The 17165-nt window shown below is 39.4% G+C and overlaps 1 protein-coding gene across 2 annotated transcripts in view; it reads left to right on the forward strand.

Moving 5' to 3' along the window:
• The first annotated feature begins 879 nt into the window (after positions 1-879).
• KIF13B (kinesin family member 13B) overlaps positions 880-17165 on the forward strand; it is a 204187-nt gene continuing 187901 nt past the window's right edge. For both annotated transcript variants that reach the window (XM_047717469.1, XM_047717470.1), the window contains exon 1: positions 880-1030. In XM_047717469.1, coding sequence (XP_047573425.1) covers positions 976-1030 — 55 coding nt within the window. In that variant the 5' untranslated portion in view covers positions 880-975. The remainder of the gene's footprint in view (positions 1031-17165) is intronic.

A 17165-nucleotide genomic window follows, 5' to 3' on the forward strand; every position in this document is an offset into this window, starting at 1 on the left:
GGGCGAATAACGAGCTAAGTTTAGGGCAGCTTCATGCGTGCATTCATTCATTCATTCACGCAATAAATATTTACTGGGTCTCTACTGCAGGCTAGGCTCCACATACCAGATATGGCTTAAAAAATACATGATAGGATGGCAAATAATGACAGCATAAATGCTATAACAAAGCGAAGATAATTAGGACTTCCATTTATTGAGCACTTTCTATCTGCCAGGGAGTTTTTAAGAACCTCACATGTATTAACTCATTTAAGTCTTGAAACAATCCTACGAAATAGGCGTAAAGTGTTTCCATTTTAATTATGAAAAGACAAGTAAGTCTTAAGCGGTCAAATCACTTGTCCCTAGTCACACCGCTGGAAAGTTCTGACGTGGGATTTGAATTGGTTCGGGAGCCCAGGGTCTTGACTGGGTAGTGGCTCAGACGGCGGGGTCGTATATGAAGACTTCCAGAAGAGATTAACTTTTCCCTGGTCTCGAAGGATGATTTCGGCAAACAAGTCCTGGAGTGCAACCCAGGCAGAGGAAACTGAGCCAGGGATCGTACTTTAAAGGCTGGCAGGAAATGAGTCTGAAGAGGTCGCTCTCAGGGTCTCCAATGCCATCTATTCAACTCTGTTTTCAGGTGCGATATTAGCTTATCGACGCCTTAGGTTTCAGTACTAGCTCTGAGAGCAGGATGGTGTAGAAACAGAGGGGTATTCACCCGTTCCAAACAGCGAAGCCCTCCTGATTTCTCCCGCCCGAGCCCCTCCGCCACTGTCCTGCCCTCGACCACCTTCAAGGACTACAAGTCCCGTCATGCAGCGAGAACGCGCCGGGAGCCCGGCGACCTGCCCCTCCCCGCCCAAGCCCCGCCCCCGCCCCGCCCCGCCCCTCCCTCCCGCGGCCCCCTCCCGCCCGGCCAGCCCCGAAGAGTTGCCCGGTGGCCGCGGCAGACGGAAGCCGAGGGAGAGCCTCGGCGGCAGCAGGATGGGGGACTCCAAAGTGAAAGTGGCCGTGCGGATCCGGCCCATGAACCGGAGAGGTGAGAGCCGAGCCCGCCCGGGGCCGCGACGGTGGAGGCGGCAGGTGCCTGGCGCGCCCTTCCCTCAGCCGCGGCCGCTGTGTGGGGTCCGTCGGACCCCGCCCCTGCAGTCAGAGTCTAGGCGAGAGAGCGGCCGGCGCGCCCCGAAACCTCGTCCCCCTCGCCCTCCAGTCCTGCTCGGGGACGCCCCTCCCCTCGCCCGCACCGCGTCCCGGGCGCTGCGGGCCCCACGTCCCGGTCCGCTGCCCCTTCCGCCGGCGCGCCCGCCCCGCCCCGTCGCCCTTTCGCCCTCTCGCCCTCTCGCCTCCCCTGCCCTTGCGGGAGAGCGCTCTGGTCCCTCGCCCCCGGCCCGCTTCCTCCTTCCCCCCACCGCTGCCCCTTGCTCGTGCCCCGCTGCGTCCCCCGCTTTCTCCTTGCCAGCTGTCAGAGTGGCCCCCGCCCCTCGGGTCCTCACCCCACCAGCCTGGCCGGGACAGCCAGGGACCCCGAGGCCCCACGTCTCTGGCCCAGTCACCCCAACCCTGCACTTTTGTGGTCCGTGGCAGGAAAAAATGGCAGGGAATTTGGTTTACTCCTGAGAAAGCACTCAAGTGCAAAAATTCCTCGTCTGCGGTTTTCACTTTATGTACGTTTAGGCAGGACGGTCATAAAGAATTGTGAAGACTTTGATTGAAGTTGGGTGAAAGAGATGCCCTTCCATCCCCCCGCTTTTTTTTTTTGACTGTTGAGATAATTTTGTTTTTGCTATTCGTCATCTCAACAATAAATAGTTTAAGTGCCAAGATTCTTGTGAAATTGTATCTTTCAGACATTCTCTCAATTCTGCAGGGAGGGTAGAGAAAGCAGATAAACCGACTACATTTTAAATCAACTTTAGTTAGTCAAATGGAGTGAAGAGAACCCCCAACTCGAAGTACCAAGAGGAGGTGGGCTGGGCCTTGACTTTAATGCTTAAGTAGCAGCGTGACTGGGCAAGTAACTTTAAATGAGGTAATATATTTGAAAACACTTTCTATCTGAGGCTATGTTATTGAGATCACTTATCCCAGCGGATGACTTTTCAATTGATAAGACTTAACTAATCAAAATCTTGTATCAGAATCACTTCTAAGACGTTTTTGCAACTTATATGTTCATAATCAAGTGTTTAATCTGTGTAGAAATTTTAAGTTGTTTTCTGCTTTTCCTTTTCTTTGCTGTCTTTTGTATATATTGAGATACACAGATCAACCAGTTGGCAGTATGTTTTGTTGGGTTGTCCTTTTGGAAGTTGGTTTATTTCTCTTCCGACTCATCTCTTCTGTTGGAGTTGGTGATTCCTCCTGTCCCTGCTAGGTCAGTTTAAGTCTGTTGTGTGACATAGAATATGAGTTCCTCCCTCCTTCTCCCTAAATGAACTTAAACTAGTACATGTTTGGGGTCTTCAGTCTTTCCTTTGACAAAAATCAACTCTGAAAGTTTTCAGAAGCTTCTGTTCTTAAGTGCTCAGGCATCTTTATTCAAGTTTATTACCATCGCAATGATTAAAAATCAGGAAAAAGTAAGCCACATAACGTTGTTATCTGGGATTTGATTCTGAAAGCATGGTATCAGCACATTCTTAAAATTGCCTTTTTCACAGAAAACTTGGAAATGTCATTGCTAAAAAGATGCAGCTAACCAGCCATCACAAAAGACCTATCTCAGATAATTAGAATCCTTCCCTGTTCCCCTCCCCCTATGAATTTCAGTTTTGGGGGGGAAGTACTATTGTTATAAATTGTCATTTAGTTAGATTGTAATAATTGGCAGGATCAGAGTTTCCAGGGACACACAGAATAATAAAAATTTTAACTGTGGAATGGATGTTAGCTGTTCCTTTGGGTGAACTCATTTCAAAATTAAGGTTTGTACATGGATCCATTACTCTATTAATAGAAGTGCCTTATTGTGGTAAACTGTTTCCCCCTTCATTTAGTGCCATCTCTCACCTAGCGTTGTATTTCCTGAATGCATATGGACTTCTTTTTGCTGTGATTACCATGACAAGTAAGGTTATTGTTTCTATTTCTATTTCATCATGAAGTTGTCATTTACATAAATCTAGACAGAATGGAATACACTGTAGTGGGATTCTAAAGCTAGTGATTTTTTTCTTTTTTTTTTTTAAGATTTCATTTTTAAGGAATCTCCATATCCAGCATGGGGTTTGAACTTACAACTCCAAGATCAAGAGTCGCATGCTCCGCTGACTGAGCCAGGCTCCCCTAAAGCCAGTGATTTTTAAACTGCTACCTGGCATTTGTTTAAAAAGACAAAAACGGAAAGATATTTCCTTTCCAGTAATTTTGAAAAAAATCCTATTACTTTGACTAATAATTACTTCTGGGAAAATTTAGTGTATTAAGTAAGTAGTAGTGTCTAATTATGACAAATAGTAAACTTTTAGTCATAATTATTTCTCTTTTAGCATATCAGTTCAGGATGCAACCTCAGAAATCACTCTTCACAAATAAGAATGAGAAGAGAATGGGTTACCAGGCTGATGAAGTTTTGCTGTATAGATTCTGATATTTGGAATCATATTGCCTTCTTTTTGAGGAAAACTGAAATTTGCAAGAAGCTTCTAGCATACCATTAAGTTCTTCATGTGATTCAATATCTGTGCTAAGGTGTTAAGGGAGTTCGTTGGTTTATTATTTAACATTTATCATGGAAGTAAGAGTTTCAATCTTTTTTGCTAAATTATGTGTGGGTTTGGGAAACATTGTTACTTCAACATTAAGCATTATGCCCTAGTTGGATAATAGCAAGAATTATAATGGCTAATGAATACGCTTTTGTCAGTAATATTTTTCTTGTTACATATTTTAACATTGCACTAGCAAAATAAAACATAAAAGGGAAAAAGTCTTTAACATCTTTCCATTTTAACAATTCAGTCTCATTTTCTTATTTTCATTCTAGTTTGTGTTCACATGCATATGTAATTTTACCTACTTTTAATATTACAACTTCTGTTTTTGCTGTTCTTCATCTTTAATATATCCTTAAACAAGCTGAAGGAAAGCTGTAAACTTGATTTGTCAGGAGATCTTGAAGTTCTTGTTGCAGATATTGTTTGGTTTTTCATGTTATTTTTCAGACTTGGACAACTCACCAGATAACTCCGGTTGTGTTTTTCTATATGCTGTAAGGAATACCCATTCATACATTATTAACCAGTTTAATTATTAAATGAACTGAAAGGTTTACAAGCATTATCGATGGTATTAACTAGATCAGTGACACTCTCCTGTTTAGGAATTTGATGTTTTATAACTTCAGATGGTTTTAAAAATATTTACTATTTACTGAGTGCCTACCAGATGTCTAGCTTATGTTAGATATTACAGGATCTTGTTGCCTTTCTGCAAGGAACTTCCCATGGTTAAATATGTGTAAGATCAACTACCAAAATAAATACATTTACATCAAAAGTGTTTGGAAAATACCTTTCCTATCTACCTAGCCTAAGGTAGTGAAACCAAGAATTACATTAGGTATTTAGCTGGAGAGAAAAATAGTGAAATGGTTTATTTCAGTTGTCAGGGAACATGGATAATAAATATATTTCAACAGGTATTTCTCAAGGGATTACTTTGCATTTTATAGTACTTGATGCAGTGAAAGGCACAAAGACAGAAAGAAGAAAGTACCGTCTGATAGAAGTCAGTGCTTAAGTAAATCATGGTCTAGAATCTCAGTGGGAAGATTGTTATGTAGATATTAAAAATGATGAAAATCAGCATCTTTTACCAAGGAAGACAGTTTTCTCTGTTAGCGGAAAAAGCAGAATGGAAAACAGTATGTGCGACTGTGTGGTTGAATCTGCTATTATGATTCTTACTGTGTAAAATGTCAACAGGAATGGGCAAGGGCTAGAAAGAAACATGAAAAAATGGGATTGCTTGTTCCTGTTGGGAGACTCTTATGTCCTGAAAATTCTCTCTTAGTGTTGACTGCTATTGTAGTGTTCAGCTTTTTAAAGTGTGCTTTATGGTTCATGCTCATGAGGAAATGGCTCTCCTATGAAAAGATAAGATTAAAAGGTAAACAAAAACCTATCACAGATTGTCAGGTGAGTGATCGGGAAACATAGAAATTCAGAGGAGTGAAAGATCCCTGGAAGCCTGGTGATCAGGGAAGGCTTCTCTGGGGAGGGAGAACCTGGGTCGATGTGGAGGGAGGAAGCTTATGATCAGAACGGGTGCATGGTAGCAGGCGAGGGGAGAGTGTTGGGTCGTTGGGGAGGAAGTATGGTTTGAGAGCAAAGGCACAGAGACAGGAATGAACCAGGCAAGTTTAGGCGGCAGAGACAGGATAAACCTGCCAGAAAGGAGGGTTCTGTGAGCTTGACTAGAAAAGGATGAGATTAGAAAGGTAGGGTGGAATTTAAGGGAGCCCTGAGTGCTAGCGAGGCCCAGAAGTCTGGGTTAGGGTGGATGGTCCATGTGCTCTGTTTAGCTCTGTAGAACTTCGCATGGATCTCAGATACAGGCAGAAGGAGGAAGATTGCCTGGTCTTAGAGCACGTTCAGAAGCCTGGGTAGATGCCTGATCCAGGGCATAGTTGGGTTACATTTAAGGGTGGTGAAAATGAAGCCATGTGTATAGGAAGAATTAGGCTGATCGAACTTAGATAAGCAGTTGGGACCCAGAAGGCAGGGTGAAACTGAGGAAGTAGGAAGCTGAGATAATACGCTGGTGGTCTGTGAAGACACAGGTCATCCTTAGGAAATGAAGGGGCTAGGTGGCAAGGAGATTCGAAAACAAGAAGGTGGTTTGGGCCCTGAGGTCATTAGTGGTGTCAGAGAGATAACTGATATTGGAGTCGAGGATGGCTGTGGTTGGAAATTTCTGACATACTTTCTAAAACAGAAGATCCTTGTTTTCTAGCATCTGCTTGATATGCTCACAGAGAATGAGACACACATCTATTACAACATTGTTTTGTTTCTACTGTGCACTCAATGACTGAAATTGAGATTTATCCATATAGGGGCAGAGGCTTTTGAAGAAGAGAGTACACATTTATATGATAAAACAAAAATTTGTCTGAGTTGGCTTTTACTTTTACCCCCTCACCTCCATAAAGCAATGACTGATGTCTAACTTTTCCAGTCCTTAAGGTCCGAAGATGGAGAAAGCCAGTGACAAAACTATTCATTAAGCTGATGAATGGAGATGTTTATTGAGTGGAAATGGATTATTATCGATCTCTCAGCTTGCTAATCAGGTTCCCCTTGTGTTCAATAGAGCACGTTAAAAAAAAAAAACTTGGCAAAGATGAGCAGTGTAATTTATGGGGAATTGTGTGACACTAACTGATCTGTGGGGCACAAATCCATGACTTAATTGGTACTGGGCTTGAGCTTTCAGGTGCTGTAGATGTCTTTAAAAGATGCTGTTAGCCTATTCAATATGTGTTGATTGAAGAAAAGAACAATAGCTACTTCTTTCTGAGAGCTTTCTGTTTGTGATCTACAGAGTTGAGTACTTTTTCTTCCTCAAACAAAATTTATTTTTTTATTATTATTATTATTTTTTTTCTTTTTAAAGATTTTATTTATTTATTTGACAGACAGAGATCACAAGTAGGCAGAGAGACAGGCAGAAAGAGAGGAGGAAGCAGGCTCCCCGCCAAGCAGAGAGCCTGATGTGGGGCTCGATCCCAGAACCCTGGGATCATGACCCGAGCCAAAGGCAGAGGCTTTAACCCTCTGAGTCACCCAGGCACCCCTCAAACAAAATTTAGAAGGTAGTTTATGGAATTATCACTTAACAGAATCTCAGAGGGGGTTAAGTAAACTTCTCCAGAATTACAAGACCTGCTGTGCCATTAAAGCCTGTGCTTTTACTGCTGATTTGGACATGATGATTTTTATTTTATTTTATTTTATTTTATTTTATTTTAAGATTTTATTTATTTATTTGACAGAGAGAGATCACAAGCAGGCAGAGAGGCAGGCAGAGAGGCAGGCAGAGAGACAGGAGGAAGCAGGCTCCCTGCTGAGCAGAGAGCCCGATGCGGGACTCGATCCCAGGACTCCGAGATCATGACCTGAGCTGAAGGCAGTGGCCCAACCCACTGAGCCACCCAGGCGCCCCGGACATGATGATTTTTAAAGGGACCTTGTATTCTTGAGTTTACTTAATTTTCAAAGGTGTACGGGATACATGAGAGGCAGAAGTCATGATCTTTGACCAAAGGAGCTCACTGTCTTGTTAGTAACAAGAGATGCACAGTCAATTTACAAGAATATATGTACACAGTGATGCCAGTGCAGTATGAATTAAAGAAATGGGAGTGAGACTGAGAATGGTAAGGACTATGCTGGAGACAATGGGCAGGGAGGGAGACATGTCAGGTGGGGTATAAAACACAAGTCGTTGGAATTAATCTGTGTGTTTTTACCCTGCTCATAAGCTAATAAGTTAGGTAGTTACTGGTTCGTGGGTGCTGGTAGAAAACGTGGGACTTCTGGGTCACAGGACTTACTCATGGCATGGCAAATAGTGAGAGTAGCTCCCCTTGCTTGCCAATCCACAAGGGTGTGGAGAGTCCAGATGGCTGCTGTTTAAGTAGTAGGTTTGTGTTACTTCTGAGAAACACTCAGCTTGGGGAATCCACAGTTTTAAGTGGTAATAAGCAAACCTGCTCTTTGTCCTAGAGGAAGACCTTGTCCCACAAGGTTGCTGGCTACAAACACAGTCCTGAGAGAGGGGCTGGGTAAAAAGCATCCATTGCCTAGCATTCTAGGCCATATATTGCTGTATACCCAGCAAGAACGTGTAAAGGCAGCGGGGAAGCAACTGAAATTTAGGAAATACAGGAAGACTGCAAAGCTTCAAAAAGAAATATAGGAGAAGCACGTTTTAAGGTGGAAGTGTAGGAAATGATGAGTTTTATTCTTAGACATTCAAGTATTTAGTCAGCCCTTATCACATGCTGTGTACTGCACCTACAAATATGAATACAATATGTATTCCTGGAAAAAACTCAACATATTTGTTGAATTTTTGATGTCTGAAGTGTAGTTAAGTGGATGGATCCAGAATGCTGTTGCATATGAGTTAAAATCTAAGGAACTAGAGATGTGTGTAGAGTCACACATTTGGGAGTCATTACTGTAGGTAGTAGATAGAATACCAAGTTAAAGTGTGTGTGAAGAAGGAGGTCGCAGAGGTCAAGAAGAGAGATTAAGGGAAGCAGATAAAAGTAATACGGAAGCCCAGGGGACATCTGGGTGGCACAGTCAGTTAAGAGGCTGATTCTTGGTTTCAACTCAGGTTGTGATCTCAGGGTTGTGAGATCAAGCTTCACCTGGGGTGGGCGCAGAGTCTGCTTGAGATTCTCTTTCTCCCTCTGCCTCTCCCACTTGTTCTCTCTCTCTCAGATAAATAAATAAATACTAAAGAAAAAAAAAAGGTAATATGGAAGCCCAAAGAGAAAATGTGTCAAAGAATGAATAGTTGGTAGTCAGATATCACAAGAATGACATATAATAACTGTTTAGTGGATTAGGCATCATGGCAGTCAGTGGTAATTTTCAGAATAATTTTGACTGAATGAATGAATTAGTGTTGGTATGTTAATAGTGGGCTGAGAAATAAGTGGGTTGCCAGTATGGTGGTAGTGAATATACAAGTTTCTTTCAAGAAAATCCATTTAGAAGGGAAGGGTAGAGAGTGGTATCTGGAGTTGTACCTAGGAACAGACCTTTTTAATGAGATGTTTGAGCCTCATTATAGACCAAAGCAATAGAGAAGGAAATTTTTGAAATATGGGAAGAAGAGGATAATTATATAATGGCAAAGGCCTGGAGTGCATAATTTTCTTGATGAGGTAGATTCTGAGGTTGTTATTTGAGAGTGAGAAGGATTGGTTTGCTGGGATCTTCGAAGTAGTGATTGTTTGGAAATGTAATTGAAGAACTCTAACCATATTTTGTATCTATTGAGGGTAGTGGGATCATTCTTTCTAATTTTTTTGGGATAATAATTCATCCAAAGTGTACAATTCAGTGGTTTTAGTGTATTTGCAGAGTTGTGCAACCATCACCATTATCCATTTGCAGAACATTTTCGTCATCCCATAGAGAGATTCTGTCCCCACTAGCATTCTGTCTACCTCCCTTCCCCAACACACACCCATCCCTCTTTTCTGACCCTGGCAACCACTGCTCTACTTCTTGACTCTATGGATTTGCCTATCTGGGCATTTCATATAAATGGAATCAAGCGATATGTGGACTTTTGTGTCTGACTTTCTTCACTTAGTATAATGTATTCAGGTTTTTGGCATGTTGTAGCGTGAATCAGTACTCATTCCTTTTTAAAGTTGAGTAATATTACATGATATGGATATGCTGCATTTGTTTACTCGTTCATTAGTTGATGGGCATTTGGCTTGTTTCCACTTTTTGGCTGTTATGAATAATACTGCTGTGAACATTTGTGTATAACCTTTTGTGTGGATGTATATTTTTATTTCTTTTGGGTGTATATATAAATAGAAGTGGAATTTCTGGGTCATATAAGTAACTCTAAATTTTGAGGAACTGCTAAATTGTTCTCCAACGTGACTGAATCATTTTATGTTCTCACCAACAATGTATGAAAGTTCCAATTTCTCCATGTCCTTGCCAATACGAGCTTTGTCTTTTTGAATATTGCTATCCTAGTGTGTGTGAAGTAGTATCTCACAGTAGTTTTGATTTTCATTTCTCCAGTATCTAATGATGTTGAACATCTTTTCATGTGTTCATTGGCTATTTGTAGATCTTTGGAGAGATTTCTATTCAAACTATCATTTTATTTTATTATTTACTTATTTTAAAAATATTTTATTATTTGTCAGAGAGAGACAGAGAGAGAGAGCAAGTGCGCAAGCCGATGGAGAAGCAGGGTTCCTGCTGAGCAGGGAGCCCAATGCAGGATTTGATCCCAGGACCCCAAGGTCATGACCTGAGCCAAAGGCAGATGCTTAACTGACTGAGCCACCCAGGTGTCCCTATTTTAATTTTTTTCAGTAGGCTCCAGGTTCAGTGTCAAGCCCAGTGCATGACCCTGAGGTCCAGAACTGAGCTGAGGGGCACCTGGGTGGCTCAGTTGGTGAAGCGGCTGACTGTTCTTTCAGTTCATGTCATGATCTCAGGGTCCTGGGATTGAGCCCCCATTGGGCCGGGTGCTCAGCTCAGCCGGGAGTCTACTTGAGGATCTTTCTCTTTCTCTCTCCCTGTGCCCCTCCCCCTGCTTGCCATCTCTCTCTCTCTCTCAAGTAAATAAATATTTTAAAAAGGAAAAAAAAAAAAAAAAGACCTGAGCTGAGATCAAAGTTGGACGCTCAACTGACTCAATCACCCAGGTGCCTCTCAAACTATCATTTTAAAATTTGGGTTGTCTTTTTATTATTGAACTGGTAGAATTATTTATGTTTTTTGAATACCAAGAGATATATTTTATTTTATTTTATTTTATTTTTATTTTATTTATTTTATTTTATATATATATATTATTTTATTATATATATATATTTTTATATATTTATTTTATATATATAATAAATATGTACATATTTATTATATATATATTTTTATTTTATATATATATATTTTATTTTATTTTATATAAAATATATATATATTTTGAATACCAGAGAAATATTTTCTTGATTATTGTGAGTTGCCTTTTCATTCTGTTCTTGGTATCTTTTTTTTTTTTTTTTTTTTTTTTTGGTTCTTGGTATCTTTTAAAGGACAAAATTTTTTTTGTTTGTTTTTAAGATTTTATTTTTAAGTAACCTCTACACTCAATGTGGGTGTCAGACTCACAACCCCGAGATCAGAAGTTACATGTCCCACCAACTGAGCCATCCAGATGCCCTTGCAGCACAAGTTTTTCATTTTGATATGGTCCAGTTTATCTTTTATTGCTTGTGCATTTGAAGTCATATATAAGGAATCATGACCTAACTCAAGGTTATATGGATTTATGCCTATATTTTCTTCTAAAAGTTTTATAGTTTTAGACTTTGTATTTAAGTCTTCAAGCCATTTGGAGTTAAGTTTTGAATGTGATGTGAGGTAGAGTTCAATTTCATTCTGTTACATGTGAATATCCAGTGGTCCCAGCACCATTTGTTGAAATGACTATACTTTTTCCCCATTGGATTGTCTTGGCACTCTTGTCAAAAATCAATTGACTATTGATTTTGAGTGATTACAGTTAGCTTTTTAGGAATGTGATTGGGAGGTAAAGGGAGGTACATTTATATTTCTGAGTAGTATATTTGGTTTGAAAATTACTAGTAATGTTCTGGAAAATTAGAAAATAGTTATTAAATGGGCAACTCAACTTACTTTGTTCACACTGAGAATGATGGATTTCCTCAGATGGAACATGAGTTATGTAAAGGGAGTGTCCCAAACCCTGCCCATCTTTCACTATGATGTCATTGAGGAACGAGCCATAGCTGATTTGTGTGTTGAAGGAAGACTTGTTTCAAATTATTGTTCACTTTTACAGGGTGACTAATTTGCTGGCTGAGTAAGCTGAATTGTCAGCTGTTAATATTTTAATATTCATCTTGAAGAGCTTGACCTAGAAAAGGATCGTGTTTGGGAAATAATATGGGATCTTTAATGTTAGTGGAGTAAATTTCTTTCTTTTTTCTAAGGACTCAAGGATACATCAAAGTATTCATGGTTCTAAGCACGATAGAGGTTTATTAGTCATGATATTAAACTTATAGGATTACTTAACTTTAAGATCACTCTGGTTTTTTATTGGTTTTCAGACATAGTACTAGTTAAATCCCAATCTCATTATTATAGACTTCCCTAGGAATAAACTGTTGTCCATGTGTTATTTATTATAATAATGGTGAGCATTTAGTGCTATTTTTTTATTGTGGCAAAGTATATATAATATAAAATTTATCATCTTAAACCACTTTTTTTTTAAAAGATTTTTATTTATTTATTTATTTGACAGAGAGAGATCACAAGTAGACAGAGAGGCAGGCAGAGAGAGAGAGTGAGAGAGGGAAGCAGGCTCCCTGCCGAGCAGAGAGCCCGACGCGGGACTCGATCCCAGGACCCCGAGATCACGACCCGAGCCGAAGGCAGCGGCTTAACCCACTGAGCCACCCAGGCTCCCATCATCTTAAACCACTTTTAAGTGTACAGTTTAGTGGCATTAACTTGTTATGGAACTAGCACCACTCTCCAAGTCTAGAATGTTTTAATCTTATAAAACTGAAACTCTGTAACCATGAAACTCCCCCATTGCCCCGTAAGCCCAGCCCCTGGCATCTACCATCTTACTTTCTATCTCAATGAATATGACTACTCTAGGTACCTCATATAAGTGGAATCATATAGTATTTGTCTAGCTGTCTCACTTGGCAAAATGTCAAGGCTCATCCACATTTTAGCAAAATTTCATTCCTTTTTAAGGTTGAATAATATTCCATTGAAGTATACCACATTTTGTTTTTCCATTCATTCATCTTCGATGGACACTTGGATTGTGGCCACTTTCTGGCTGTTGTGAATACTGCTATGAACTTGGATATACTTTAATGTTGACTTTGCAAATGCAGCTCATAGCAGCTAGGTCCTTATCTTTTTAATCTAAGTATTGTTCTAAACTAAGAGGAAGCTGTTTATCTTTTGGATTTTTGGTAGGTGTTTTAAAATTTTTTTTTTAGTTTTTTGGGATGCCTGGGTGGCTCAATTGGTTAAGCATCTGCCTTCGGCTCAGGTCATGGTCCCAGGGTCCTGGGATCAAGTCCTGTGTTGGGCTTCTTGCTCGGTGGGGAGCCTGCTTCTCCCTCTGTCTGCCATTCCCCCTGCTCGTGCTTGCTCTCTCTCTCTGACAAATAAATAAATATAATCTAAAAAAACTTTTTTTAGGGACGCCTGGGTGGCTCAGTGGGTTAAGCCTCTGCCTTCGGCTCAGGTCATGATCTCAGGGTCCTGGGATCGAGCCCCACATCGGGCTCTCTGCTCGACAGGGAGCCTGCTTCCCTCTCTCTCTCTGCCTGCTGTTCTGCCTACTTGTGATCTCTCTCTGTCAAATAAATAAATAAAATGTTTAAAAAAAAAAACAAACTTTTTTTAGTTTTTAAAATTTAGATTAAATTTAAGGCCTACATTTATTGCTATTATTTAATTACTGCTTGCTTTCTAAGCAGTGTAGAGCAAGAAGTTTTAAATGGAGAAAGTGTCATAATCAGAATCTTGTTGCAATGTAATTTTTTAATTAATTAATTTTTAAAGATTTTATTTATTTATTTGACAGAGAGAGAGAGAGACAGTGAGAGAGGGAACACAAGCAGGGTAAATGGAAAAGGGAGAAGCAGGCTTCCCTCCAAGCAGGAAGCCTGATGTCGGGCCAATCCCAGGACCCTGGGATCATGACGTGAGCTGAAGGCAGATGCTTAATGACTGAGCCACCCAGGCGCCCCTGTAGTTTTTGTTTTTTAAAGAATTTATTTTTAAGTAATCTGTACACTGAGCGTGGGGCTCGAACTCACAGTCCTGAGATTTAAGAGTTGCGTGCTCTACTGACTGAATGAGCCAGGCGCCCCTTTTGCAATATACTTGAATTCAACCAACTAATATTTAATGGTACTCTAGCTATAGCATTTATATTAAATGTTTCTTATATGTCTGACCCTTAAACTTTCTTCAAATCTCACTGCATTTATTTGCTTGGGTGTGTGTGTCCTAGATGTACTGCCCATATTCTAAACAACCTTGTTTTAATATCTGTCCATCAGTCAACAAAATCAGAATGGGAATTTTGTTTGATCAAATGGAGCTACTGAAATGAAGATAGTGTTTATATTTTAAAGGCCACCTTTCATGGGTGGCCTTTAATATTTAGGACAAAATTAACTTTGGTTGAATATATTAGTTATTAGGTGATTCTGTGTATTATATAGGATATTCCCAGGATTGGTTCCTTTATCATGCCTTTTAATGTTTCCAAATTATTAGTTCTATCTAATGAGGTTATGAGACAGAGAAGGGAGGAGTTGTGAAGAGGATAGGGAAAAAGCATAGAAATATTGAAGGAAAATGTTTGGATCCCTTCTCAATTCAAGATCATTTGAAATGAAGACTGATCACTTAGTGAGAAAATATTTGATTTACAGTTTTTCAGGCAGGCATTCTAATGTATACTTCTGCATACAGAACTGTATATGCAACTCCTTTGCTTAAACCAAACATTCTTGCAAGACACTAATAACTAACTTTGTGGTGGGTGGTGAGATGGTAGATTCTGAGTCACACAGCGCAATTTCTGGAGAGTCGATAATACTTCTGTGTATAATACAGATTTGACTGTAAGGGGCTAGCCAATACAATATGGTCAGAAACCATTAAGGAATAGTATTAACAGAGTATGATGATTGCAAACTTTCTTGAGCTGTGGGCATATAGACTTTAGTGCTAGTTGATCAGAGTAGAACATGTGCTGCTTTGGGATTAGTCTTCTACACCTAGGTAAAACATAGCTCAGTAGTTTTTCTTTCAGTTTTTTTTTTCCCTGAAAAATGTATTGGCTAAAAGAAAGACCACCAAGTTTTTTGTACTTCTAGAGTGTATCTTTGAGAACAATTGTAGAAAAACCAACATAAGAAAAGTTGTGGCAGGTACAGGGAGGGAAATTTTTAATTTTGCTTTTTGGTATTTGTCTCAGTTATGTAAGTTGAGATGAAAAAAAGAAATTACCTTTCCTGGCAGTGGAAATACTCTTGAGTTATAATGAATATGACATTGACATTTGGCCAAGGCTCTTTGGGAAATACAAAATAGCTCCAGTATAGTGCAGCTCCTTTCCTTAGAGCTTATCTTTTGGTAACGGAGATAAGGCAAACAGTTTCATACTTCGGGTCAGAAGAATGTAAGAGTATAAAAATATGAGGGGTGCCTGAGTGGCTCAATTAGTTGAGCATCCTCTACTCTTGCTTTTGGCTCAGGTCATGATGTCAGGGTCATGAGATCAAGCCTAACATGGGGCTCTGTTCTCATCGTGGAGTCTGCTTGAGATTGTCTTTTTCCCTCTCCCTCTGCCCTCCCCCCACCTCTGCTCACACTCTCTCTCTCCCTAATAAATCTTAAAAAAAAAGAATATAAAAATATGAAAACATAAATATGTCACAGCCTATACTTTAAAAAAAAATAACTTTATTGAAAATGAAAAAAAAACAGCTTTATTGAGATACAATTCACATATCATACAATTCACCCATTTCAGTGGTTTTTATCATGCTCACATAATTGTGCAGTTATCAGCAATCAATTTTAGTACATCTTCATACCCCAAAAGAAAACTATACCCATGTAACCACATGGCGACTATAGTTAGTGATACTGTATTGCATATTTGAAGGTTGCTAAGAGAGTAGATCTTTAAAGTTCTCATAATGGAAAAAATTTTTTGTAATTATATATGGTGACAGATGTTAATTAGCCTTATGTGGTGAGCATTTTGCAATATATACAAATAGGGAATCATGTTGTACACCTGAAACTGATAATGTTGTATGTCAGTTATACCTCAATTAAAAATAAACAAAACACCATACCCATTAGCAGTCACTCCCCAGCCATAGGCAGTAACTAGTCGATTTTCTGTCTCTGTTTGCATATTCTGGACATTTCAAATGAATAGAATCATATAATGTGGTATTTTGTAACTGGCTTCTTTGACTTCACACAAGCTTTGTTCATGTTGTAGTATATATCAGTACTTTATTCCTTTAAATTGCGAAATAATGTTCCATTTTATGGATGTACTAAATTTATCCATTCATTAGTTGATAGACATTTATCCATTTATTAATTGATAGAGATTTGGATTGTTCCATTTTTTGGCTGTTATGAATAGCCCAATACTAGCATTATGAACATTTATGTACAAACTTTTATGTGGATCTAGTTTATTACTTCTAATAAAATATATAATATAATATAATATAATACAATATATCTCTTAGATAATATATACCTAGGAGTGGAATTGACAGGTCATATGCCAGCTCTCTGTTTAACCTTTTGAGGAACTGCTAGACTGTTTTGCAAAGCAACTACACCATTTACATTCCCATCAATAACGTATGAAGGTTCCAATCTCTCCATATCCTCCCTAACACTTGGTATTATCTGTCTTTTTGACAGTAGTTATGCCTGTGGGTGTGAAGTGGTATCTTACTGTATTTCTAATTTACATTTCCCAATGTGTAATGATTTTGAGCATCTCTTTGCTTATTGGCCATTTTTGTATCTTTTTTTGGAGAGAGTTCTACTCAGATCCATTGCCCATTTAAAAATTGGATTGTCTTTTTATTATTGACTTGTAAGAATTCTTGATGTTTCCCGATACAAGTCCCTTATTAGATACATAATTTACAAATTATTTACAGATTTGTTCGATTCTGTGGGTTGTCATTTTACTCTCTTGACAGCGTCCTTTGAAGTACAAAAGTTTTTCGTTTTGATGCTGTCCAATTTATCTATTTTTTATTGTTTTTTTAAAGGTTTTTATTTATTTATTTGACACAGAGAGAGAGAGAGAGATCACAAGTAGGCAGAGAGGAAGAGAGAGAGGGGGAAGCAGACTCTCTGCTGAGCAAAGAGCCCGATGTGGGGCTCGATCCCAGGACCCTGAGATCATGACCTGAGTCAAAGGCAGAGGCTTAACCCACTGAGCCACCCAGGTGCCCCTATTTTTTTTTTTTATTGTTGCTTGAGCTTTTAGTGTCTGAGAAATCATTACCTAAGCCAACATCATGTGAGTTTACCCCTATATTTTCTTCTAAGAGTTTTATGGTTTTAGCTCTTACACATTTATGTCTGTGATCTTTTGGAATTAATTTTTATGTATATCCACATTCTCTTTGCATGTGGATATCCACTTGTCCCACCGCCATTTTCTGAGAAGACTGTAATTTTCCCACTGGATAGTCTTGTCAAAATTTTTGGCCATAAATGTGACAGTAGCTTTCAGGACTGTCTGTGTCCTATATGCCTGTCCTTCTGTCCTTACAGTAGTATAGCACCGTCTTGACTATGTAGCTTTGTGGTTAAGTTTGACATTGG

The sequence above is a fragment of the Lutra lutra genome, chromosome 2, assembly GCF_902655055.1.
Source record: "Lutra lutra chromosome 2, mLutLut1.2, whole genome shotgun sequence".
NCBI lineage: Eukaryota > Metazoa > Chordata > Mammalia > Carnivora > Mustelidae > Lutra > Lutra lutra.